This window comes from Pipistrellus kuhlii, unplaced genomic scaffold, assembly GCF_014108245.1.
Source record: "Pipistrellus kuhlii isolate mPipKuh1 unplaced genomic scaffold, mPipKuh1.p scaffold_m20_p_10, whole genome shotgun sequence".
NCBI classification, from domain to species: Eukaryota; Metazoa; Chordata; class Mammalia; order Chiroptera; family Vespertilionidae; genus Pipistrellus; species Pipistrellus kuhlii.
The window spans coordinates 41,893,961-41,916,801 of NW_023425405.1; the positions used below are offsets into that span (position 1 = coordinate 41,893,961).

The 22,841-nt window shown below is 39.5% G+C and overlaps 1 protein-coding gene across 4 annotated transcripts in view; it reads right to left on the reverse strand.

Moving 5' to 3' along the window:
* The window catches only part of RUNDC3B (RUN domain containing 3B), an 89,289-nt gene extending 66,729 nt beyond the window's left edge, over positions 1 to 22,560 (reverse strand). For 2 of the 4 annotated variants that reach the window (XM_036429532.2, XM_036429529.2), the window contains exons 1-2: positions 22,202 to 22,560; positions 8,494 to 8,609 (exon numbers count right to left, since the gene is read on the reverse strand). In XM_036429532.2, the coding sequence (XP_036285425.1) occupies positions 8,494 to 8,609; positions 22,202 to 22,320 (235 nt within the window). In that variant the 5' untranslated portion in view covers positions 22,321 to 22,560. The remainder of the gene's footprint in view (positions 1 to 8,493; positions 8,610 to 22,201) is intronic. The other 2 variants (XM_036429533.2, XM_036429531.2) reach the window with 1 other exon arrangement.
* Between the last annotated feature and the right edge of the window lie 281 nt (positions 22,561 to 22,841).

The following is a 22,841-nucleotide window of genomic DNA, read 5'->3' on the forward strand; positions in this document are numbered from 1 at the left end:
ATGCTTAGGTATCACAACAGTTCAACTGGATTGGAGAATTCTAAAATGTCAAGTCACAGGCGTCCTAACTCATTTTAAGAGTCTGAATCCAGATGCTATCAGAAAAAAAATTTAAAAAAAAAGAAGAAAAAAAAAAGAAAGAAAAAAGAAAAAGAAAAAGAAATTATTATTGTTGCAACAGGAATTCTATTTTCCAACAAATACTCACTGAGCGCCTACCACTTCCCAGGCACTATTCTAGAGATCTGATGTACATCAGTGAACAAAACAAACAGAGGTCTTTGCCCTGAGGTAAGCTTACATTTTAGTGGAAGTAAAGGAAGATAATAAATAATAATCATAATTAGTAAATCATAGAATATGTAGAAGTTAAGATTTTAAAATGTTAACCCCTCAGATACATAGAAGTGTTTTTCATGCAGCTGGAATATCCAGTGCAATGGTGAACTATGGTATAAATGTGCCTGGTACAGTCAAGAAAAAGCAAAAGACCAACAATGCTAAAGCACACAAATTTAAAAACAAGAACAAAAGGACTCACTGTACACAAATACAAACTAAGAAATGTTCATAATCAAGGCAAAATCTAAATTGAATGTAAGTCAACATACCCCAATGTTATTAGGTATAATTAACTCATAATTAACTCATTAATTCATAGGAAATGTGACATAGTGTCTCATTATACTTGATCATTTTTTAAATATATTTTTTTATTGATTTTACACAGAGAGGAATTGAGAGGGACAGAGAGCTAGAAACGTCGATGAGAGAGAAACATCGACCGGCTGCCTCTTGCACACCCCCCACTGGGGATGTGCCCGCAACCAAGGTACATGCCCTTGATCGGAATCGAACCCAGGACCTTTCTGTCCGCAGGCTTACGCTCTATCCACTGAGCCAAACCAGTACCGGCTATACTTGATCATTTTTTAATAAGTAGCATGTAACTAATTGATAGTTTCTGGTCTCCTATGTTACTGCAGTTACTTATTTACTCCTGAACCTTAAAATTCTATATTCTAAAATAGCTAATTTTACTCCCTATGCAACTTAAAGACACTGAAGTAAATTTACCAGACACATATAGCCTTGGATGCTTCAAGGTATTCTATATTTTTGTTTTAATCAGTGATTTTCTACAAAACCTTTACAAAATTCACTACTGTATCCCATCTCAGTACCAGATAGCTGAAGGTTAAAAGATTGTTCCTTATCATTTTACTGCTAAATTTCATTATTTTTCTTAAAATATCAGGCCCAAAGTCACAAATGACATTTAAAATTTGAATTTTCATTTGAGGCATTTTTATGCCTTTTTCCTGTGTGAAGCCTTCCCCGACCTATCCAAACAGGATGTATTACTCACCCTTTGTGCTACATCACACTCATTAACATTTCTATTATAACTCAATGACACTATTATACAAGATTATGTGTTAATGTATCCTCCTTCTGCCCTCCAGGACTGAGTTTCATGTGAAAATGTGTCTTAATAATCTTTACATACTAAGATACTAGTATGGGGCTTATATGGATTGCTAAATAAGAGAACAAATGAAATAAACAGTATATGTATGTGTGGAAAATATTAGTAAGAATAGGAAAAAAGAAAAAAGAGGAAGGCATATGTGAAGTGCTAATTTAAGGTATCTGCTCTGTGAAAAGATTAGGGAATGCATGCTGTCCAAAGCAAAGGAAAGGAGTTAAGTTTAGTCAAGAAAAATGTGGAAGGGTAATGATAAATGCTCTCTGAAGTTGCTTTTTAGTATGTGCTATGAAAAACTACCTAACTTCCTAAAGTAATTGGGAGATGAAGGAGTGGAAATTTTAAGTATTATAATGAAAATGTAGGATCCTCTTGATTTTTTAATGTTTTAATGGGAAGCAATTGAATTTGGGGAAGTTATAAAAATAATGTTTTTAATTTACAGCAAATTTTCAAGGTATCATGTAATTAGAACTATTACATAAAAATTCCACCTCCCCAAAAAACCCTTTCATGCAAACACTATAAAAGCAAACTCCCCCCAACCTCAAACCTCTGATAATTACTGATTCTATTCTCTATACTATAATTTTGCCTTTTCTATAATTCTATATAATAAAGAGGTAATAGGCAAATTGACCATCACTCCCACACACAAGAGGGCCACACCCATGTGGTCAAAGATGGCTGACTCCATGTGGACACAAAATTGCTGCCACAAGATGGCTTGCAGGGGAGGGTAATTGGGAGGGACCAGGCATGCAGAGGAGGGCAGTGGGGTGACCAGGCCTGCAGGGAAGGGCATTTGGGTGTGCTCAAACCTGCAGGGAAGGGCAGTTGGGTGTGATTAGACCTGCAGGAGAGGGCTGTTGGGAGGGACAAGACCTACAGGGGAGGACAGTTGGTGGCTACCAAGCCTGTAGGAGAGAGCAGTAGAGGGGGTGCCATCCTTCAGGGGAGAACAGTTGGGGGGACCAGGCCTGCAGGGGAGGGCAGTTAGGGGTAACCAGGCTTGCAGGGGAGGGCAGTTCAGGGGCACCAGGCCAGCAGGTAGTGCAATTAGGGGTGACCAGAGTGGCAGAGAAGGAGGTTAGGGGCAACTAGGCTTCAAAGGAGGGCAGTTAGGAGCAACCAAGCCTGCAGGGCAAGGCAATTGAGGGAGACAGGGCCTACAGGAGAGGACTGTTAGAGGTGATCAGGACAGCAGGGAAGGAAAATTAGGGGTGATCAGGCCAGCAGGGAAGGAAAATTAGGGGTGATCAAGCCAGCAGGGGAGGACAGTTAAGGGCAATCGAGCCTGCAGGGGAACAGTCTGGCATCAATCAGGCTGGCAGGGGAGTGGTTAGAGGGTGATCAGACTGGCAGGCAAAAGCGGTTAGGGGCAATCAGGCAGGCAGGCAGGCAGGCAGGAGAGCTGTTGGGAGCCAGCAGTCCTCGTTTGTGAGAGGGATGTCTGACTGCCCATTTTGGCCGGATCCTGGAGGGCCTAAACAGGCAGTCGGACATCCCTCAAGGGTCCCAGACTGGAGAGGATTCAGGCTTGGCTGAGGGACACACATACCCCCATGCATGAATTTTGTGCACCGGGCCTCTAGTCTATATAATAAAAGCCTAAGTAAACATTATGATGGAATGACCAGAATGACTGGTCACTATGATGTGCATTGACCACTAGGGAAAGAAATGCTCAACCAGATGCTGGGCTCATGGCTGGTGAGTGCAGCAGTGGTGGCAGTAGCCTCTCTCGCCTCCAAGGCTGCACTACGGAGCAGTGAGCAGATAGGCAGTAAGGAGCTAGAGAGATGTCCAACAAGTCCCAGAATGCAAGAGGGCGCAGGCTGGGCTAAGGTCCCCCAAACAGTGCACTAATTTCATGCATCAGGCCTCTAGTGTCATATAAATGGTATCATATAGTTTATAACCTTTAGAGACTTGTGTCTTTTACTTATCATAATGCATTTGAGATGAATTCATGTTGTTGTACACAGAAACAGCAATTTTCTTTTTCTATTGCTGAACTGGTTATAGTTAGTGGGAGAAAGAGAGAAAAGTATGCCCACTTCATCTTCCTGCAAGTAGAAGTCCTCTTAAATTTCATTTTTACAACCATCTTCCCCATCTTTAAAGAGTGGATGATAAAGGAAATTATACTGCATTTATTCCTATTAAACTTGAGCTCAGACAACTAATTTAGAGAACCTAAAACATAAGTAATTGTCAATTTTTGAACATCATTGGGATTTCACTTGACCTTAATACAAAGATGAACCTCTTTTTTAAAAAAAACATATTTATTGATTTATTTATTTTTTTTTACATAAAAGAAAGGAGAGGGATAGAGAGTTAGAAACACCATTGAGAGAGAAACATCAATCAGCTGCCTCCTGCACACCTCCAAATGGGGATGTGCCCACAACCAAACTACATGCCCTTGACTGAAATCGAACCTGGGACCTTTCAGTCCACAGGCCGACGCTCTATCCACTGAGCTAAACCAGTTAGGGCCAAAGGTGAACCTCCTTGAAGAATGTTACTTAGTTTATGTACCAGATTTTTAAGAGCAATATTAAACTAGTGATATGCCAGAAAGATAACTAAGATTATGATGATTCCAGAAGATTGAAAGAACTAGGGATAACTTACCTAGAAGGAAAAAAAAAAGGGGGGGGGGGAGAACTGAGGAGAAAGAGTTATGTAATAGCAATAGTTTAAAATTAATTTTCCTCACATTTGAAAAAGGTGACGGAAAGAACAGTCAGATAGTTTGGGTTCATATACATAGAATTTCCTAACAATCTCAACTGAACAAAAATGTGGACTATTTAACTATCCAAAGCTAAAAAATATCAGAAGTATTTAAACAACTGAATATCTATGAGTAAGAAATACCAGTAAATGGATTGCTTCAGTAGGAGAGAGGCTAGAGTAGTGATATTTAGTCTATATCTGTGGTGCTACCTAAAATGGTGCTGTGGGGTTCTGGGAAGCAGGGGGCAAGGGGCAAGGGGTGCAACTATGCCGAGCAGGCAAACTGTCTGATTTCCCCACCTTGCTTCAACAAGACACACCACTTATATATTCGGCATTTACACTGGTTTTTAGCATGAGAGGTAGAAGTGGAATCAATAGAAAGATTATGCTTTAAAATAAAAGTTCAAAAAATGAAATCAGACCACTGTCTTACACCAGAATAAACTCAAAATGGATTAAAGGCTTAAATATAAGACCTAAAACAATAATAAAACTCCTAGATAAAAATTTGGCAATAAAATCACAGATACTTCTCTTAGCAATATTTTTTTTTTCTGATACATCTTCCTGGGCAAGGGAGACAAAAGAAAAAATAAACATGCTACAACAAACTAAAAAAGTTTTTTTCACAGCAAGGGAAACCATCAAAGACAACCTACTGAATGCATGAAGCTATTTGTCAATGATACATCCCTAAGGAGTTAATATCCAAAATTTGTTTTAAAAAATCATACAACTCAACTAGAAAAACAAACCAAAAAAATAAAAACAACCCAATTAAAAAGTGGCAAGAAGACCTGAATAGACACTTCTCCAAAGAAGACATCTAAACGGCCGATAGATATATGCAAAGTTGCTCATCATCACTAATCTTCAGCAAAATGCAAATAAAAACCACAAGATACCACCTCACACATGTCAGAATGGTTATCCTTAATAATAATCCACAAACAACAAGCATTAGTGAAGATGTGGAGAAAAGTACATTCCTACTGGTACGAATGGAGATTGGTGCAACCATCGTGGAAAACAAGTATGGAGGTTACTCAAAAAGTTAAAAATAGATATGCCTTATGACCCAGCAATTCCACTTCTGGGATATATCCAAAGATATCCAAAACACTTATCTGTAAGAATATGTATACCCCCATGTTCATTGCAACATTACTTACAACTAGAGGCCCGATGAACAAAATTTGTGTAAGGCCTTGGCCCTGGCCCCCACCTCCTGCAGCTTTATCTGGAAGGAAGGACATCTGGTCTAAAAAACATACAATATTATGCTTTTATTAGAGGCCTGGTACATGAAAATTCATGCATTGGAGAGCAACATTGCTCAGCTCAGCCTTCCCCTCACAGTCTGGGAGCCCTCAGGGGCTGGAGGCGACCTGGTGATCAGGGGAAGTCTATGTGCCATCACACCTCTGCTGCTGCCACTGCTGGCAGCACAAACCTTAGCCAGCCCTGGTTACCTGAATCTTGGGTAGCCCTGGGCAGCTGGGCAGCCACTATCCGGGAATTGCCTGCACCTAGAGCCAGCCTGGGTGGCTGTGGGGCTGAGAGGACTGGGAGCAACCATCTTGTGGCTGTGGGCACTACCATATTTAAGGGTGGGACAGTCAATTAGCATATTCCCTCCTTATTGGCTGTGGGTGCCATCTTGCAATGGTGTGAGGGTCAATTAGCATATTCCCTCTTTACTAGATAGGATTATTATAGATAGCCAAGATATGGAATAACCCAAGTGCTCATCAATAGATGAGTGGATAAAAAAGCTTTGGTACATATACACACTGGAATACAACTCAGCCATTCTATATAATAAAAGGGTAACATGCAAATTGATCAAATGGCAGAACGACCAGTCGGTGGGAGGCAGGGCTACCAAGTGGGCGGCAGCAGGCCATCCAAGGCAGGTGGCAGCAGGCAGAGGGAGGGGATGGCAATCAGGACAAATAGCAATATTCAAATATCTCTTTTAATTAATTCACTTTCAATGTACATGAATTTGTGCACTGGGCCACTAGTAAAAAATAATGAAATCTTACTTTTTGTGATGGCATAGATGGGGTATTATGCTAGTGAAACAACTCAGACAGAAAAAGAAAAATATCAAATGATTTCACTTATATGTGGAATTTAAAGAACAGAATAAACAAAATGGAAATAGACTTACAGACATAGATAACTGATAGTTGTCAGAGGGAAAGGAGTTTGGGAGCACTGGGTGAAAAAAAGGTGAAGGGATTAAGAAGTACAAATTGGTAGTTTTTGCTAATCTAAATTTTGCTGTGACTATTTAAAATTGGCAATATTTCTTTCAGAAGAAAGTAGAATAAGAATAGCACTCATCCTAATGCACATTAATAAGACCACATTTTGAAATGATCATGGGTCTTGATATATTAATATGGTATATATTGACAGTGACTATATTTGATCTTCAGAAAATATTTTTATTTTTTGTTATTTCATTTTGTAATTCTTAATCTAAAGCATTGTTTTACTGAATTTATTGGGGTGACACTGGTTAACAAAATTATATAGGTTTTAGGTGCACAATTCTACATGTCATCTATACACTGTATTATGTGTTCACCATCTCAAATCAAGTTTCCATCCATCACCATTAATCTCCCCAATACTTTCTCCACCTCCTCCCACTCCCTCTTCCCTCTCTACTCCCTACTTCCCTGGCAATCACCACACTGTTGTCCATGTCCATGAGTTTTTCCTTTTTTGCTCATTCCCAACCACCCCTTATACCCTCCTCTCCCTCCCCCAACACACACAGGAAATGTTTTTGAAAAGTTCTGAATTATTGCTTGACCAGCATGGCTCAGTGGTTGAGTGTTGACCTCTGAACCAGAAGGTCACAGTTTGATTCCCAGTCAGGGAATATGCCTGGGCTCGATTCCCAATGTGGGGCACACAGGAGGCAGCCAATCAATGATCCTCTCTCATCATTGATGTTTCTATCTCTCTCTCCCTCTCCCTTCTTCTCTAAAGTCAATAAAAATGTATCTTTAAAAATAAAACTTTTGAATTATTAATCTTATATAGCTTAAAAAATTAACACATATCTTACTGTATCACCTTTCTCACTGCTTTAATAATATTAGTGGAATTTGCATCATAAATCAACTAGAGATTCTATTTTCAACATAGTTCAGTTCATTGGCTTCCCGGAAATAACATTCACCATTAGATGTAATTCTAAAGGTCTCCAATCTATATTTTGCTGAGGCATGACTCAGAATATAGTAGGCAGGTATGCAAAAGGGGTCCAGTTTGTGGTAGAGAGTCCATCTGATCACTCAGCATGGATATCTCAACGTGGCATAATTGTTTTCTGTTGATAGTTGTTATTGTATTTTTGTGAATTAATCAATTGTATGATAAATGTTATATCACAGGAATTAAGATCTTATAATAAAAAAACAACAACACTTGTGAACATTAGAAACATCAGGCTCTACCATACTACCTGTGTTTTTATAGTCAGGTATCATTTATAAATTTATAAAGTAAAATATAAAAATATAATCACCACACAATATAGAAACCAAGGCAATATCTCAAAATATTCTCATATCCTTTGCTTTAAAACAAACTTTTAATAAAAGGTAATATATTAATGGCAGAAAACTTAAGAAATACAGAACAGCAAACATAAGAAAAAAAGTAACCATTTCAAAATGCAAAATAATCAACTTCTAGTAGGAAAGCATTAGAGATTATATGGATCACCTTTTAAAGTGCAAAGGACTGACTGAATTCAGATTTTGTTTCCCTATGTAATTAAATTCAACCCTTTTCCACAAACACGTTAAAGTAATCTTCATTATAGTAAGTTTATGGAAGTTACACATTCTATTTACCTCTGGAGTTGGTATTGGAGAGCTAATCGGCTAAGGACATTATTTAACCCTTTTCTTATAAATTCTTATACTGGCTTATTTTATTGCACCTATGTTTTAATGGAAAAATCTAATGGATCACAGTTTACAATGACTATAAATAAGAGTTTCAAAGTATACACTCAGTATATCCTGGAAATGGGTACACATTTGAGAACAGAAATTCTTCCCAGATACATAGGCCAAAAGATTATGTATTCTAAAATCACTTTTATGCTTCTCATGATTTGGCATGGTTGCTATCTAAATCACACCAGACTGTATCATTTCTAAAACTGTAAGCTTATTAAAAAGAGTGCTGTTGGGAGATAAATAATACACTTGTGCTATTACCTTTTAGCCGGTGACTTAGAATCTGTTCCAAAATAGCTGCAAAATTATTAAATTCAGGAGAAGAATCATCAATTGTCTCAAAACAGGATCGATCAATCAGGGTCTTTACAGAAAACCTATGAATAAAAGGAGATTATTACTGTTTTTAAGCAGAGTTGATGCATTCACCCAAGTAGCAAAAATAGGAGGAAAGCAATTTAGGAAGCTATTAGAGAAATACTTTATAAGATTATATATTTTGAAAACTCCCTCTATTCAAATTAACTGTGTAAATAGTAACATTTACAGAAATATCAGGCTCTCCATTTATATATTTACTATCTGTTGACTCTCTAAACCTTAGGACTAGCTCACTGTCCTCACAGTTATTAAAATCAGAATTAAAAATTATTAATATTGAAAACTTAAAAATATGTAGAGTATGTTATACTTTTTCCTCTTATCAAAATGTCTTTTATCTCTATTTCTGACTGCCAAAAATCAACACATTTTCCAAGACTCCATTCACATAACATCGTTTCAGTGAAGGATTATCCTCTAACATATTCCTAGCAAACTAATATTTGTTTGTATCTCCCATCAGAGACAATTATAATTTATCTTACTGCCACTATTTGTGTTGTCTATCTCTATCTTATACTATCTAATAAAAGAGTAATATGCAAATTTCCCATACCTCTGCCACACCCACAAGCCACACCCACCAGCCAATCAGGAGCTAGTATGCAAATTAACTCAACCAAGATGGCTGCAGCCTCAGAGAGCCCAGGAGGCTTGGATTCCCCTGGCAATGGAGGAAGCCAAGCTTCTCACACACCCTGGCGGGCACAGGCCTCCACTCAAGGCTACAAAGTTTCAATTATAGAAGATAAATAAATCCCAACAAAAATGGCAGCAGCCACAGAGCTGGAGAGAGCAGGAGGCTTCGGTTTCCTCATTGATAGAAGAAGCCAAGCTTCCCACTCTAGCCACCTGGCCTGCCCTGGCCTCTGCTGAAGGCTACAAAGTTTTAATTATAGAAGATAAATAAATCCCAGATACCAGGGCCTCCACTTAGGTCACTGGGGGGCATGGCTGGCCTGCAAACCACTATAGGCCTCTCACCCAGGCCACCGGATGCCCCAAGGGAACCCCCACCCTGATCTAGGACACTCTTCAAGGCAAACCAGCTGGTCCCACCCATGCTCCAGACATCTATCCTATCTAATAAAAGAGTAATATGCAAATTGACTGTCACTTGAACACATAATGTGGCTGCCCCCATGTGGATACAAGATGGCCACCACAAGATGGCCAGTAGGGGAGGGCAGTTGGGAGGGACCAGGTTTGCAAGGGAGGGCAGTTGTGGGTGATCAAGCCAGGAGGGGAGGGCAGTTGGGTGGGATCAGGCCTGCAAGGGAGGGCAGTTGGGGGCAACCAAGTCTGCAGGGGAGGGCAGTTAGGGGTGACCAGACTGGCAGAGAAGGGAAATTGGGGGCGATCGGGCCTGCGGGGAAGGGCAGTTGGGAGGGATCAGGCCTGCAGGGGAGAGCATTTAGGGGCAATCAGGCTGGCAGGGGAGCAGTTAGGCATCAATCAGGCTAGAGGGAAGTGGTTAGGGGTGATCAGGCTGGCAGGCAGAAGTGGTTTTGGGGCAATTAGGAATGCAGGTAGGTGAGCAATTGGGAGCCAGCAGTCCTGGATTGTGAGAGGGATGTCCCAGATTGGAGAGGGACACACACACCCATACACAAATTTCATGCACCAGGCCTCTAGTCAAAATATAAATCCCTCCAAGGTAATGAATGAAATTGAAAAATATATTACAAAGAATCAACAGTAAAGGAAATGAAACAGAGGATCAAATTAGTGCTTTGGAAGATAAGAAAGTATAAAACACCCAATCAAAACAACAAAAATAATAATAATAATTTTTTTTTATATGAGGACATTTTAAGGGAACATTAGGAACATCATCAAGTGTACCAACATTAACATCTTGGAAGTGCTGGAAGGAAAGAGAGAGCAAGTAATTGAAAAACTATTTGAAAAATAATGACAGAAAACTTCCCTTATCTGGAGAAGAAAATAAACATACCGTATTTTCCAGCGTATAAGACGACTTTTGAAATGAAAAAAGTCAAACGAAAATCGGGGGCAAAAGACCAAAATTGCACAAAAATTACCTGCAGATCTTGACAGCAAAGTAAGTCTTTTCTTTGAAGTGGGGGGTAGTCTTATACAGCGAATATAGGCCTAAACCTATGTTTTAACTGTAAAATTAGGGGGTCGTCTTATACACCAAAAAATACGGTACAAGTTCAGAAAGTGCAGAGAATCCCAAACAAGATGAACCCAAAGAGGCCCACACCATGACACATCAGAATTAAAATGCCAATGGTTAAAGACAAAGAGATAATCTTCAAAGAGAGAAGTAATTAGTTACCTACAAGGGTGTTCCTATAAGACTGTCAGCTGATTATTCAACAGAAACTTTGTGGGCCAGAAGGAATTGGCTCAAAATATTCCAAGTGATGAATAGGAAGGTCCTACAACCAAGATTACTCTATCCAGAATCAAGGGAAACATAAAGAGCTACCCAGACAATAGAAAGCTAGAGGATTTTATCACTACCAAACCAGAATTACAAAAAAACAGTTTAAAAAAATATTAAAAATATGAATAATAAAATGGCAATAAAAACATATGTGTCAACAATTACTTTAAGTGCAAATGGCTTAAAGGTTCCATTCAAAAAACATAGGTGGTTGAATGGATAACAAAACCAGATCCTTACATATGCAGTCTACAAGAGTCTTGCTTCAGATTGAACGACACACAGAGACTGAAAGTAAACAGATGAAAAAAGTTATTTTATAAAAATATAAATAAATGAGTAAACAAAAGCTGGAGTGGTAATACTTATACCAGACAAAATAGACTTTAAAAAAAAAAAAAAAGCTATAATAAGGGACAAAGAAGGACCCAGCAATTCCATTTCTGGGTATTTACCCAAAGCAATCCAAAACACTAAATCAAAAAGACATATGCATTTATATATTTATTGCTGAATTATTTACAATAGTCAAGATATGGAAGCAACCTAAATGTCCATTGATGGATAAATGGATAAAGAAAAAGTAGTGCATATATACAATAAAATATGACTGAGCTATAAAAAAAAGTCAATAAATCTCCCCATCTGCAACAACATAGATGGACCTAAAGGGTATTGTGCTGAGTGAAATAAGTCAGACAGAGAAAGACAAATGCCATATGCTTTCACTTATATGTGAAATCTATAAAACAAGTGAACAAGCAAATCACAAACAGGCTGATAAGTACAGAGAATATTTTGATGGCTGCCAGATGGGAGGGGGTTGAGGGGATGGTGTAACAATTGATGGGATTAAAAAGTACAAATTGGCAGTTACAGAGTAGTCATGGGGATGTTAAGTACAGCATGGAGAATTTAATCAATAATATTGTACCCTTAGCCAGTTTAGCTCCGTAGATAGAGCATCAGCCTACCGACTAAACTTTAGTCACTAAAGGGTTGCAGGTTCAATTCCAGTGAAGGGCATGGATCTTGTTTGCAGGGTCCTCCCCAGCTGAGGCCCTGTGTTTCTCTTACATCAATATTTCTCTGTGTCTTTCCCTCTCTCTTTCACTCTCTCTAAAAATAACGGAAAAATGTTCTCAGGTGAGGATTAAAAATAATAATATTGTAAAAACTATGCATGGTGTCAAATGGAGATCAGATTTATTGGGGTGATCACTTCATAAGTTATATAAATCTCTAATCGCTGGGTTGTGTACCTGATGATATTGTACATCAACTGTAATTAAAAAATTAAAAATATTTATTAAAAAAGAATTGCACTTAACTATAAGAAACTTTTATGTAATTTTTATATTTTTCATCCTTATGTAAAAGTTCTTAGGTAAAAGCTATTACTTAGACTTGATTTAATATTTTTAGACACTCATCAAATTATCATTTTATTATTTGAAAACCAGTCCTCTTCAAGAAATAGATGAGTAATATTAACATCATCATTATCAGGAAATAGCTCAGCATCTGTGTGATATTTTTTAAATGTATTAAAATTCATTTTATAGATTTGGTTTTTATAGTACATCTTAGCTAGTTAATGTGTTGTGGACAAAAAGATCCTGGAATTATGGAGCTAGCTACACAATTCTAGAGAAGTGGTGAGTGGGAAGACTTGGCTAGCTAGACTTAAGGATCTAATTCATTTTCTGAAATTTAAGTTTGTGTTGGCAGGAGAGCAGGGTATAATTGATGAAACAAATCTGAGAAATATTCTTTTTTTGCATTATTCATTTTGATATATTGTAAATTATTTAAACTGCTTTTTCACCCTGAAAATATCTTTCTGCTTGGAAATAACAGAAATTGTCTGTACTGATATGCTTTGTGATATTTAGATTTTGCTTTTGTTTTAGTTTTCAGGGAGAGTTTGAGTTAAAAGTAATTCAGCATTCTGAGACTCACCATCATAAATTTTTGCCTTGCAGATATTGTCTTCGATAGAAATATAAACTACTGATAACATGATGAAAAAAGACTCCTATTTTATTGACTACTAATTTATCTGTATATGGCTCAGGATACTACAAAAATGTACACGTTATTCTCCATGGCTATTGCATTTTATGAAATAGGTAATTTTGTATTAGTCCTGAAGGACAATAGTGACTAAAAAATCTTATAGGTGGTTGAATTCTAAACTTGCTCTTTTGATGAAATAAGCACTTGGTTCACTTTATCTTTTTAAATATAATTTTCAGTTTATTTCACCAATGTGCATTAATATCTGAGATACTGTAATTACTGTAATTTTCTAAAGCAGTAGGTTATTTCCACTTTGTGATTGCAGAGTCAGCTTTTCATGTTCCATTACACCTAATAAAGATTAGAGGAAAACACTATGATATTCAGAAGTTTCCTTCCATTAAGGCCAAAGGCGGAGGTGAAGATGTGTGGTTTTTGCTTTTTTATTTTAGGAACATTTTTCCTAAAAATTTCTCTTACTGGATAAGAACGTCAGACTTAATTATTCTTATTCAAAGTTTTCTAAGGATTTGCAACATTTTTCTGGTGTATTATTGCTGAGGATAACACAACATTTTTCTGGTGAAATGGACAAAAGAAACAAAAATAAGTTTTCAAGTCCCTTTTTAATCTGATTTCTGTTTACCTTTTTATTTTTATTCGTTTAGTCATGCATTTCATCTAGTGTTTCTCTAAATTAATTATGTTTCTGGTACAAGAGAGCAACTTCATCAATGTTACTTCCTAGATTCCCCGCCCCTTCTTTTATGTAATAGCTTCCTTCATTGAACTCCAGTTGTTGTTTCAGATAGATTAATGTTTAACTACATGGTACTATCTCAACTTTTCTTAGTCAAGGTTATTTGTCAGAACCAAAAGAGAATGAAAATTATTTGAGTAATTATTTTCTCAAGGATATATAATTACTATCATTCTATTTGTATAAAATAAAAGTGATTACATTGTATATAAAGAATTGCAAAGTGTACTCAGACCCAGACCCTTTCACAGGTCAGAAAGGTCTTAATTGTTTTCTTAGTAATTATAAGAGATATTTTGCTTTTCTGGTCCCCACTTTTTACCAAGCATATTTTGGAGTTTTCCAGAGACTACATGGTATTTATATATATAAAAAGGCAGTCACTGTGACAACCCAAACAACCTGTCACCATGCGGTGCTAGCATAGATGTATAGACACAGGTAAAGTATATGAGTGAATTAAGAATGAACAAGACAAATGCTTGCCTTCATGGAGCTCACTGTAAGAAGGTTAGGTCAGGGATGAGAATTAACAATTGCCATCAGCACAGACCTGAGGTACGGCCTCTCAGAGTGGTCAGAGATACACCCAATAGCAAACCGGGGGCATGACTGAAGGGCTGGTGCCAATGTGAAGGCTGGACTGTTCTGGATTTCCCAGAGGAGCCAATGGCTGCCTAGGAGGCAGAGCTTTTGATGATGACTGGCATAGAAACCAACCAATCAGAACCAAATCTGGGTGAACTGTGAAGGCAGAACCTAAGGTGGGGGCTGAGGAGGGGTTTTAAGGGCAACAGCTGTTTGGTATAAGGCAGTGGTCGGCAAACTCATTAGACAACAGAGTCAAATATCAACAGTACAATGACTGAAATTTCTTTTGAGAGCCAAAAATTTTTAAACTTATACTTCTTCTAATGCCACTTCTTCAAAATAAACTCACCCAGGCTGTGGTATTTTGTGGAAGAGCCACACTTAAGGGGCCAAAGAGCTACATGTGGCTCATGAGCTGCAGTTTGCAGACCACGGGTATAAGGTATAAAAAAGCAGTTCAATTTTTGAATAACCAGTTTGGAAGTATAGTGCATATGGCTGGCTATAAGTCCAGACATAGGAGTTATGTATTTTTTGTCTGCCAAAACCATCTCCCCCCCTCCAATTAATCAATCCTATCATTTATAATCTATACTAATAAAAGGTAATATGCTAATTAGACTAGGTCGACTGGCCATCTTCCGGACATCTGACTTCCTTCCTGACAAAGCCATGGTGGTGGGGACCAACACACGGGTAGTTAGGGGCGATCAAGCTGGCAGGGGAGAGCAGTTAGGAACAACCAGGCTAGCAGGGGAGGGCAGGTAGGCAGGTGAGTGGTTAGGGGCCAGCGGTCCCATATTGTGAGAGGGATGTCCCCCAAGGGGTCCTAGATTGGAGAGGGTCCAGGCCAGGCTGAGGGACACACCCCCATGCACAAATTTCATGCACCAGGCCTCTAGTATACCAGAATAGATTGAAATAGAAGATAACTATGAGAATCTAGTTATCTTCTATTAAATACAACATTAAAGATATTTGCAAAGATGTAAAACAGTGCTATTCCTGCCATTTTTGTTATTTTGGAAAAAGAATAGTTTTCATTAAAATTATCTATGATAACATGTAATGGGTTTATTTTGTTTGTAATTAATAAATAATTCAGTCCATACTTTGCATAGTTCCAGTATGCACTAATTTCAGTTACCACAATTAAATAATACCAGTCTCATAGCAACATGGTTCCTCTTAGAATACTATTATATATTAATTGTGAGTAATTGCATAAAATAAAATTTGCTGATAGCTCTCTAGTTTGTGTATCTCTATGTAAATAATAAATATAGGTCTTGATGAGTGATCAATCACATTACTTTTTTCAAAGTCTGTCTAGGACTGGTCACTTGGCACCTGTTATTAGTTCATGCACAGAAATCAAAGCCTATAGCTGTGTTGCCTTCTTGTCTCCTGGTGATAAACCTACATTTGTTTTATGAAAATGAATTATTGATAAGTGATGGGCCAACAAAGATGAAAACATGGCAGATAAATGGAAAGTGATAATGCTAGAAGTGAAATTTGAATAAGACATAAACGGAGTTATGGAATAAATAGTTGATCATGGGAATGATGACACTGCTTCTTCTGTTCAAGATAATTTAGATATGCAGCCAGAGAAACTTATTGAAGGCAAACATAAATGAGTAAAGTTGTTGTGAGGAAAGAATGAAGATGTCCCAAAAGAAGAGACATCAACAAACCACTTCATATTTGAGAGGTTTTCACAACTTTGAAAGTGCTAAGGACTAAGTGTTGGAAACTGATGTAAACCTAGAAGGGAATATGACTATTTGCCACAGCATAAAATAAAATATGCTCATTCCATATTTTAAGTTATACAATGAGAAGGAAAGCACTATTCAAACTACTCTTTATTTTTTATTTTTTAGTAGAGGCCCAGCACACAAATTTGTGCATGGGTTGGGTTCCTTGACCTGGTCTGCAATCGGGGCCTGCCGGCCAGGGGGAGAGACTGCAGGAGGTTGGCCGGCAGTGGGAGGTTAGCTGTGAGAGTGCTCCTATGTTGAGCATCTGCCCCTGAAGGTTAGTATGCATCATAGCTACTGGCCAGTCATCCTCCAGTTGTAATGATCATCTAGGCTTTTATATATAGACTAGAGGCCCAGTGCATAAAGTTAGTGCACAGAGAAAGGAGTGTTCCCTCAGCCTGGCCGGCATCCTCTCCAATCTGGGACCCCTTGGGGGATGTCCAACTGCTAGTTCAGGCAGGAACCGGGTTTAAACCAGCAGTCAGACATCCCTCTCACAATCCAGGACTGCTGGCTCCTAACTGCTCTCCTGCCTACCTGCCTGACCACCCCCTAACCACCTTCCCCTGCTGGCCTGATCGCCCCCTAACCACCCTCCCCTGCCAGCCTGACCGCCCCTAACTGCCTCTGCCTCAACCCATGCCACCGTGGCTTTGTCCGGAAGGACGTCCAGAAGATTTCTGGTCTAATTAGCATATTACCCTTTTATTATGATAGTATAGATAGACAGATTAGTTTCCGGTTCAAACTGCTCTTGATAAAGAAGAAACTTTCTCAATATTTCTAGTGTTCTAAATTACAGTGTACTAAATAAATGTTTTACATTTTTTCATTTCCCTATTCATTATAGCTGGAATAGGCTACATATATTATGATGATGATCGATATCAGTTTTAGAGGTTGGCCACAGATTTAACACTAAAATTTCTAACAGCTGAATGAGAAAAAGAGAAGTTTTCATTTATACATTCATTTGGGCTCAGTAAATATAAAGCAATTACCTAGAGAGACAATTATTGGCATTAAAATGAGACAGATGTTTTTCATAGAAATCTTCACAAAAGAAGAAACTTTCTGACATAATAAACAATTTTCTTGACAACAACTTCAAGAAGACCCTCTGTGATTGCTTCTTCTGATGACCCTCAATGTAGGCAGATATAATCTTAGCATTACACAACTGGGCTAAAGCAACGGGGACAGGAGAGTGTGAATCAATGCAGTCTACATGTCCAGCTGCTCTCCAATGATTTTACTGACCCAAACATATATCTTACAAGCCTATAAGACCTCAGTCTTATAAGAGTGGACAAGTTTCACATATTCTTCCTTGAATATCTTACCTCTCAACTGAGCTTCTGACATTCACCCATCAGCGGTGAAGTTAAGACAATACCTCCTAAAAAATGAGTAGAGCACACCTATTCTCTGCTGTCATTTGAATATGAACCCAGTTTTAGCTAGGGGAAGAGATAATGACCTCTGTGAATATTGTAAAGCCTACCTAGAACCAGTACCTGAAAAGTTGACCACCCTACCTCCATGTGAACACCTACTATTAGAATTCTAAGAATCTTTCAAAATACTGAACCTGCTCCAAAGCAACATAACTAATGTTGATCCAAGTCCCAACCCAAAGTTCCATTACACAGAGCATGACAGAGATTTAGCCAAAAATATTAATTCACTGTAGCCACGGTATGAAGTCTTATGAGGCATACTAAAGCAAATAGTAACAAGAAGAGTAAGTCACTGAATTTAAAGTAACTTAAAGGATTATATCACCAATAATATTCAGTAACATTTCATATCACCTGCACTTCATCCACCAACTTCAAACATAGGAACAGACTTTTTTCTGATTATTCAGCAACCAGAATGTTAAGTAGTTCAGAGTGCTAAAGCTCACTCACATAACTCGAGCCTCTGGGTGCTTTTTGTATTTTTTTTGTAACACATGATAAATTTACTTATCTTCTTTCCTAGTTCACAACCAATCATAATGAGCAAGACAGGATGGAAGCACAGGATGGAGCAAGCAGAAAAAAAAGAGCTGTTAGATACAGGCAGAGTTGTAAGAAATCACAGCTAACTTGGTAAGAAGAGACAGCACATGCAAAAGCAGATGAATTCCAAACAATCTTTTGGGGTCATGTAGCAAAACGCTCTATGTATCTTGAGAATCTCCAAGAGCAGCCAACTGCATAGGACACATTCATAGAAACAGGCCAAGAGTAAAAGCATCAACAAAGGTTATATTGTGCTACACAGTCTTTTTAAAGAGGAAAATGAGTAATTCTTTCCTAAAAGCAATTCATCCAAAATGCTTAAAATATTATTGTTTACTGTGGTTTACACCTGAACACTTAAGTTGGAAGCTGCAGTTATACAGAGGACTGCACTCTACAATAAATGCTGAGTAAAGCACTACAGTTGAAGGGAGAATTTTAAGTTTAACTCAAACCTTAGTTACATGGAAAATATGACCACTTCATTCTATGACTACAGTGGAAATATCAGGCGTTTCTGCTATTTGAAATAACACTCAAGTTGTGAAATAATATCCTGACCAAAAGAAAACTAAGAATAACTATGTAACTGTTATTAAAAGTGTTTCATTTTTAAAACCGTCCTTTGTCTCCACTCTGCTTAGCTCATCACACCATCTCCTTAAGTCCCTCATTGGTCCTGCAGGGAGGCCCCTTACCAGCTAGACAGCTCTGCTCTAGCCTGCTCTGCTCCAGGGAGTCTGTGTCAGCTCCCCACCCAGGAGGGGAAACACAGTCTCAGCCCTTGATAGAAAGGGAGAGTGAGCTCCAGTAATATTGCTCTTCTGTGAGATGTTTTTAAACCTAAAGAACTGTGTGGTTAGCCAAAACTGGTGTGGCTCAGTGGATGGAGCGTTGGCCTGCGGAATGAAGGGTCCCAGGTTCGATTCCGGTCAAGGGCATGTACCTTGGTTGCGAACACATTCCCAGTAGGGGGTGTGCAGGAGGCAGCTGATGGATGTTTCTCTTTCATTGATGTTTCTAACTCTCTATCCCTCTCTCTTCCTCTCTGTAAAAAATCAATGAAAATATTTTTTTTAAAAGAACTGTGTGGTTATATAATGACGTTTTGAACCTACATAGATAGTATACTAAACTGTTTAAGGAGTAAGGAAAAGCATTGCTGTGTCAGTATTAATAGATACACAAGCATGGTAGTGTGGATCCAGGAGGTTGTTTTACTTGGTTTGGTTTTGTAAACTATTCAGTTTTTCCAGAACATCATTAGAGAATTACAAAATGAAATGTTTTTATTTATGGACAAAAAGGCACATGCCTGATCTATCTACCATTAAACATATGCCTATCATTACCTTGCTCCTATTTAGAGAAATTCAAAAACAAATATGAACACACTCTGCTTGAAGGTTATTTATTTAATTTTAGGGCTGTCGTTGAAGGTTAGCAATGATCTAGTCCAAGGTTATTTTGCACAGGAGAAAACTGGAAATTGGAAAGGTTGCATGGCTTGTTAAAAGACATACAATTATTTAAAGACGAGTAAACTTAAAACTCAATTATATTTCCATTAAACCAACTTCCCAATGTAAATATCAAACCACCTCTGATTTTATATGTAAAAATTAAGGTATAAACTCATTACTAGAGATGGATGAGATACTCAGAGTTTGGCAACTCTGAAAGGCAGAGAAAAGCAACAGAAACGCATCAATATTGATTTGCTCATTTTGCTGAACTTTAAGTGGGGCTATTTAAAACAGCCGAATGACCTATAGTGACTTTTCTTCTAAAAAGTAAAAGCCTTTTAGACAAAGCCTATCAAAGAGATCTCCTTACTAGACATGGATGATCATTTACATGTGCCATCAACTATTTGGACATAAAGAGAAGCCTTAATAATATTATCCACATACATAGCTGAAACCGGTTTGGCTCAATGGCTAGAGCATTGGCTTGGGGACTGAAGGGTCCCAGGTTCGATTCCGGTCAAGGGAATGTACCTTGGTTGTGGGCATATCCCCAGTAGGGGTGTGCAAGAGGCAGCTGATCGATGACTCTCTCTCTCATCTATGTTTCTAACTCTCTATCTCTCTCCCTTCCTCTCTGTAAAAAAATCAATAAAATATATTTAAAAAATAATAATAATATTATCCACATAAATACAAAGGTTGAAATCTAAGCCAGAAATTGACATTTATTTTAGCTACAATTACTAAGATTATGTGTAAACTGTGACTAAATTAGCAATTATATTTATTTCACAGTAGAAAAGAACAATTATGCAAATAAAGAAATTCAGCTTGCTCAGAAAATTATCCACACAAATCAGTGAGAAATGACTGAAATTTCTTAAACTTAAAATATAATTTAAATGAGGTTGAGATACAAGTCCCTGTCTTCTCCTAAACTGCCTCTGAAGAGGGAACAAATGAACATTAAATGACCTAAAACTAGACAAAAAATGGAGAAGCAAAGGGAATGGTACCAACCACTGAATTTATTAATTCAATAAATATTTGCTGAGAGTCATATGCTATATATAGTAGAAAGAATTTTTTAAAAAAGAGTCAGCAAAAAGCAGACAAGGTTGCTGTCCTGTGAAGGTTAACTCGGATGAAGCTTTTATGAAATACATTCGCCCAAGAAGCACTGCATATGTTGGAATTTGCTTGAGACCATCCTCTTAAAAAAATAAAATAAAATAATTCTTTTAATAGCTGTAAAATAAAGTTAAGAAAATTGTTCTATCTACCTAACTTAAAAAATATTTTCCTAGGTTTGAAAACTTTAATACTGTCTATCTCCCTCAAAAGGTTGCATTCTAGACTGCACAAATGGTAAATCTAAAGGATTTCATACAATGTTACTGTTTGCAACCCCAGTGAGGCAGGCAAGGTGAACATTTGTAATAGTCCAAGTTAAAAAAAAAAAAAGTCACTAAAAAAATCACTAAAAATACATCCTAGTATAACTATCTATATTTGGCTTAAGATGCTAAACACATTTTTTTTTACACAAAGAAAAAGAAAAATATAGCTATAAACTGCAAAGGACAAAAAAGTTTCATCACCTTTGATTCTTAGAAGATTCTCAATGGTTGATGATGCAGGGTTTTACTGAACAAAGTACAGTAAATTTAAAACAACCTAATTGTTCAAAGAAGTTCCTAAGAAATGGATGCCTAGGACTTCAATGTTTGTTTGTTTTTTACTACTCATAAATAAAACTTAAAGAAAATATGTCAGCATATTAAAAATAAGTCATTGTAGGCAGTAACTATTCCTTTTACAGATAGTAATGCCTTTTGGAAATAGTAATTATTCCTTTTATGTCTCTATGGAAAGGGAAAGCGAGGAATACTGCGCTCATCATTAGAAAAACTTGGACTAAACTTGGACACGTCGCCTAGGTGTCCTCCACAGTCCCACTCTTGCTAACCACTGCAGACACAGCACCAACCAGCACCGCAATTCAAAGTGGAGAGGAAGCGCGCGCGCGCGCGCACACACATACACACACACACACACACACACACACACACACACACCCCACAGGCTGGCATGCAGCAGGCACTCAGGATCTGCAGCACGAAATGACTTAATATGTGTAAACAAGCCAAAACAAACACGGGATGCACACTGCTTTGGAGGCAGCACAGCAAACCATCGCCCCAGGAACCGCTACTTCGCCAGAAGCCGGCTGACAGCTGAACACGCAGGCAATCAAAGCGCTCTCCCCCAGCCTCCCTCCCTCCCGGGCTCCCCTCCACTCCAGGTGCACGTTCCAAACAAACCCAGCCCCAGCCCCGCCCCGGCCGTGCCCCCGGCCGCCCGCAGCCCCGCAGGAGGAACTGACAGCCGGCCCGCGGCCTCCGCGGCGCCCGGACCCCCGCCCGTCTGGGGGCGCGCGGGCCCGCGGGCACACCCGGGGGCAGAGGCTGGCGCGCACGGGGTGCCCCGCGACCCCCAGCCCCGGGCTCAGGCAGCCCCTCCCGTCACCCCGAGCCGCCGGCTGCCCGTACCTGCACACGGTGATCAGGTTCCTCCTCTCCACCGCGGCGTTGCGGGCGCTCAGGCTCTTCTTGCCGCCGCCGCCCCCGCCACGGCCCCCGCTCAGGCTCCCCAGGCCCCGCGAAGCCATGGCGAGCTGACCCCGCGACCCTTTTGTCTCGGGCCGCCCCGCGCGCCCCACCCCCACGCCTTCCAGGCTCTCCCTCCGGATGCGACCGAGGGGCTGCGGGGACGCGGGGAGGATGGAGCAGACGGCGGGGACCCGCACGCGGAGGCTGACGACAGGAGCTCCGCACCGGAGCTGCACACACACACACACACACACACACACACACTCACACGGGCACACGCGCGCACATGCACACTCACGCGCACATGCACACTCACGCGCACACGCACACTCACGCGCACACACACACGCGCGCACACACGCACGCACCACCCCCTCGCCCCCGCGCGCGCCGCCGCCGGCCGGGCTCCGCGTGCAGGTGGGCGCCGGGCCCCCCGCCCCTCCCCGCGGGGCCTCGGCCGCCGGCGCGCGCACGTGCCCGCCGCCGACCCCCGAGCCCAGCCGCCCGTGCTCCGCCGCCGCGAACTCCCCGGACACCCACCGGGGCGTCCGGCGCGCGGCCCCGCCCTCCCTGCACCTCT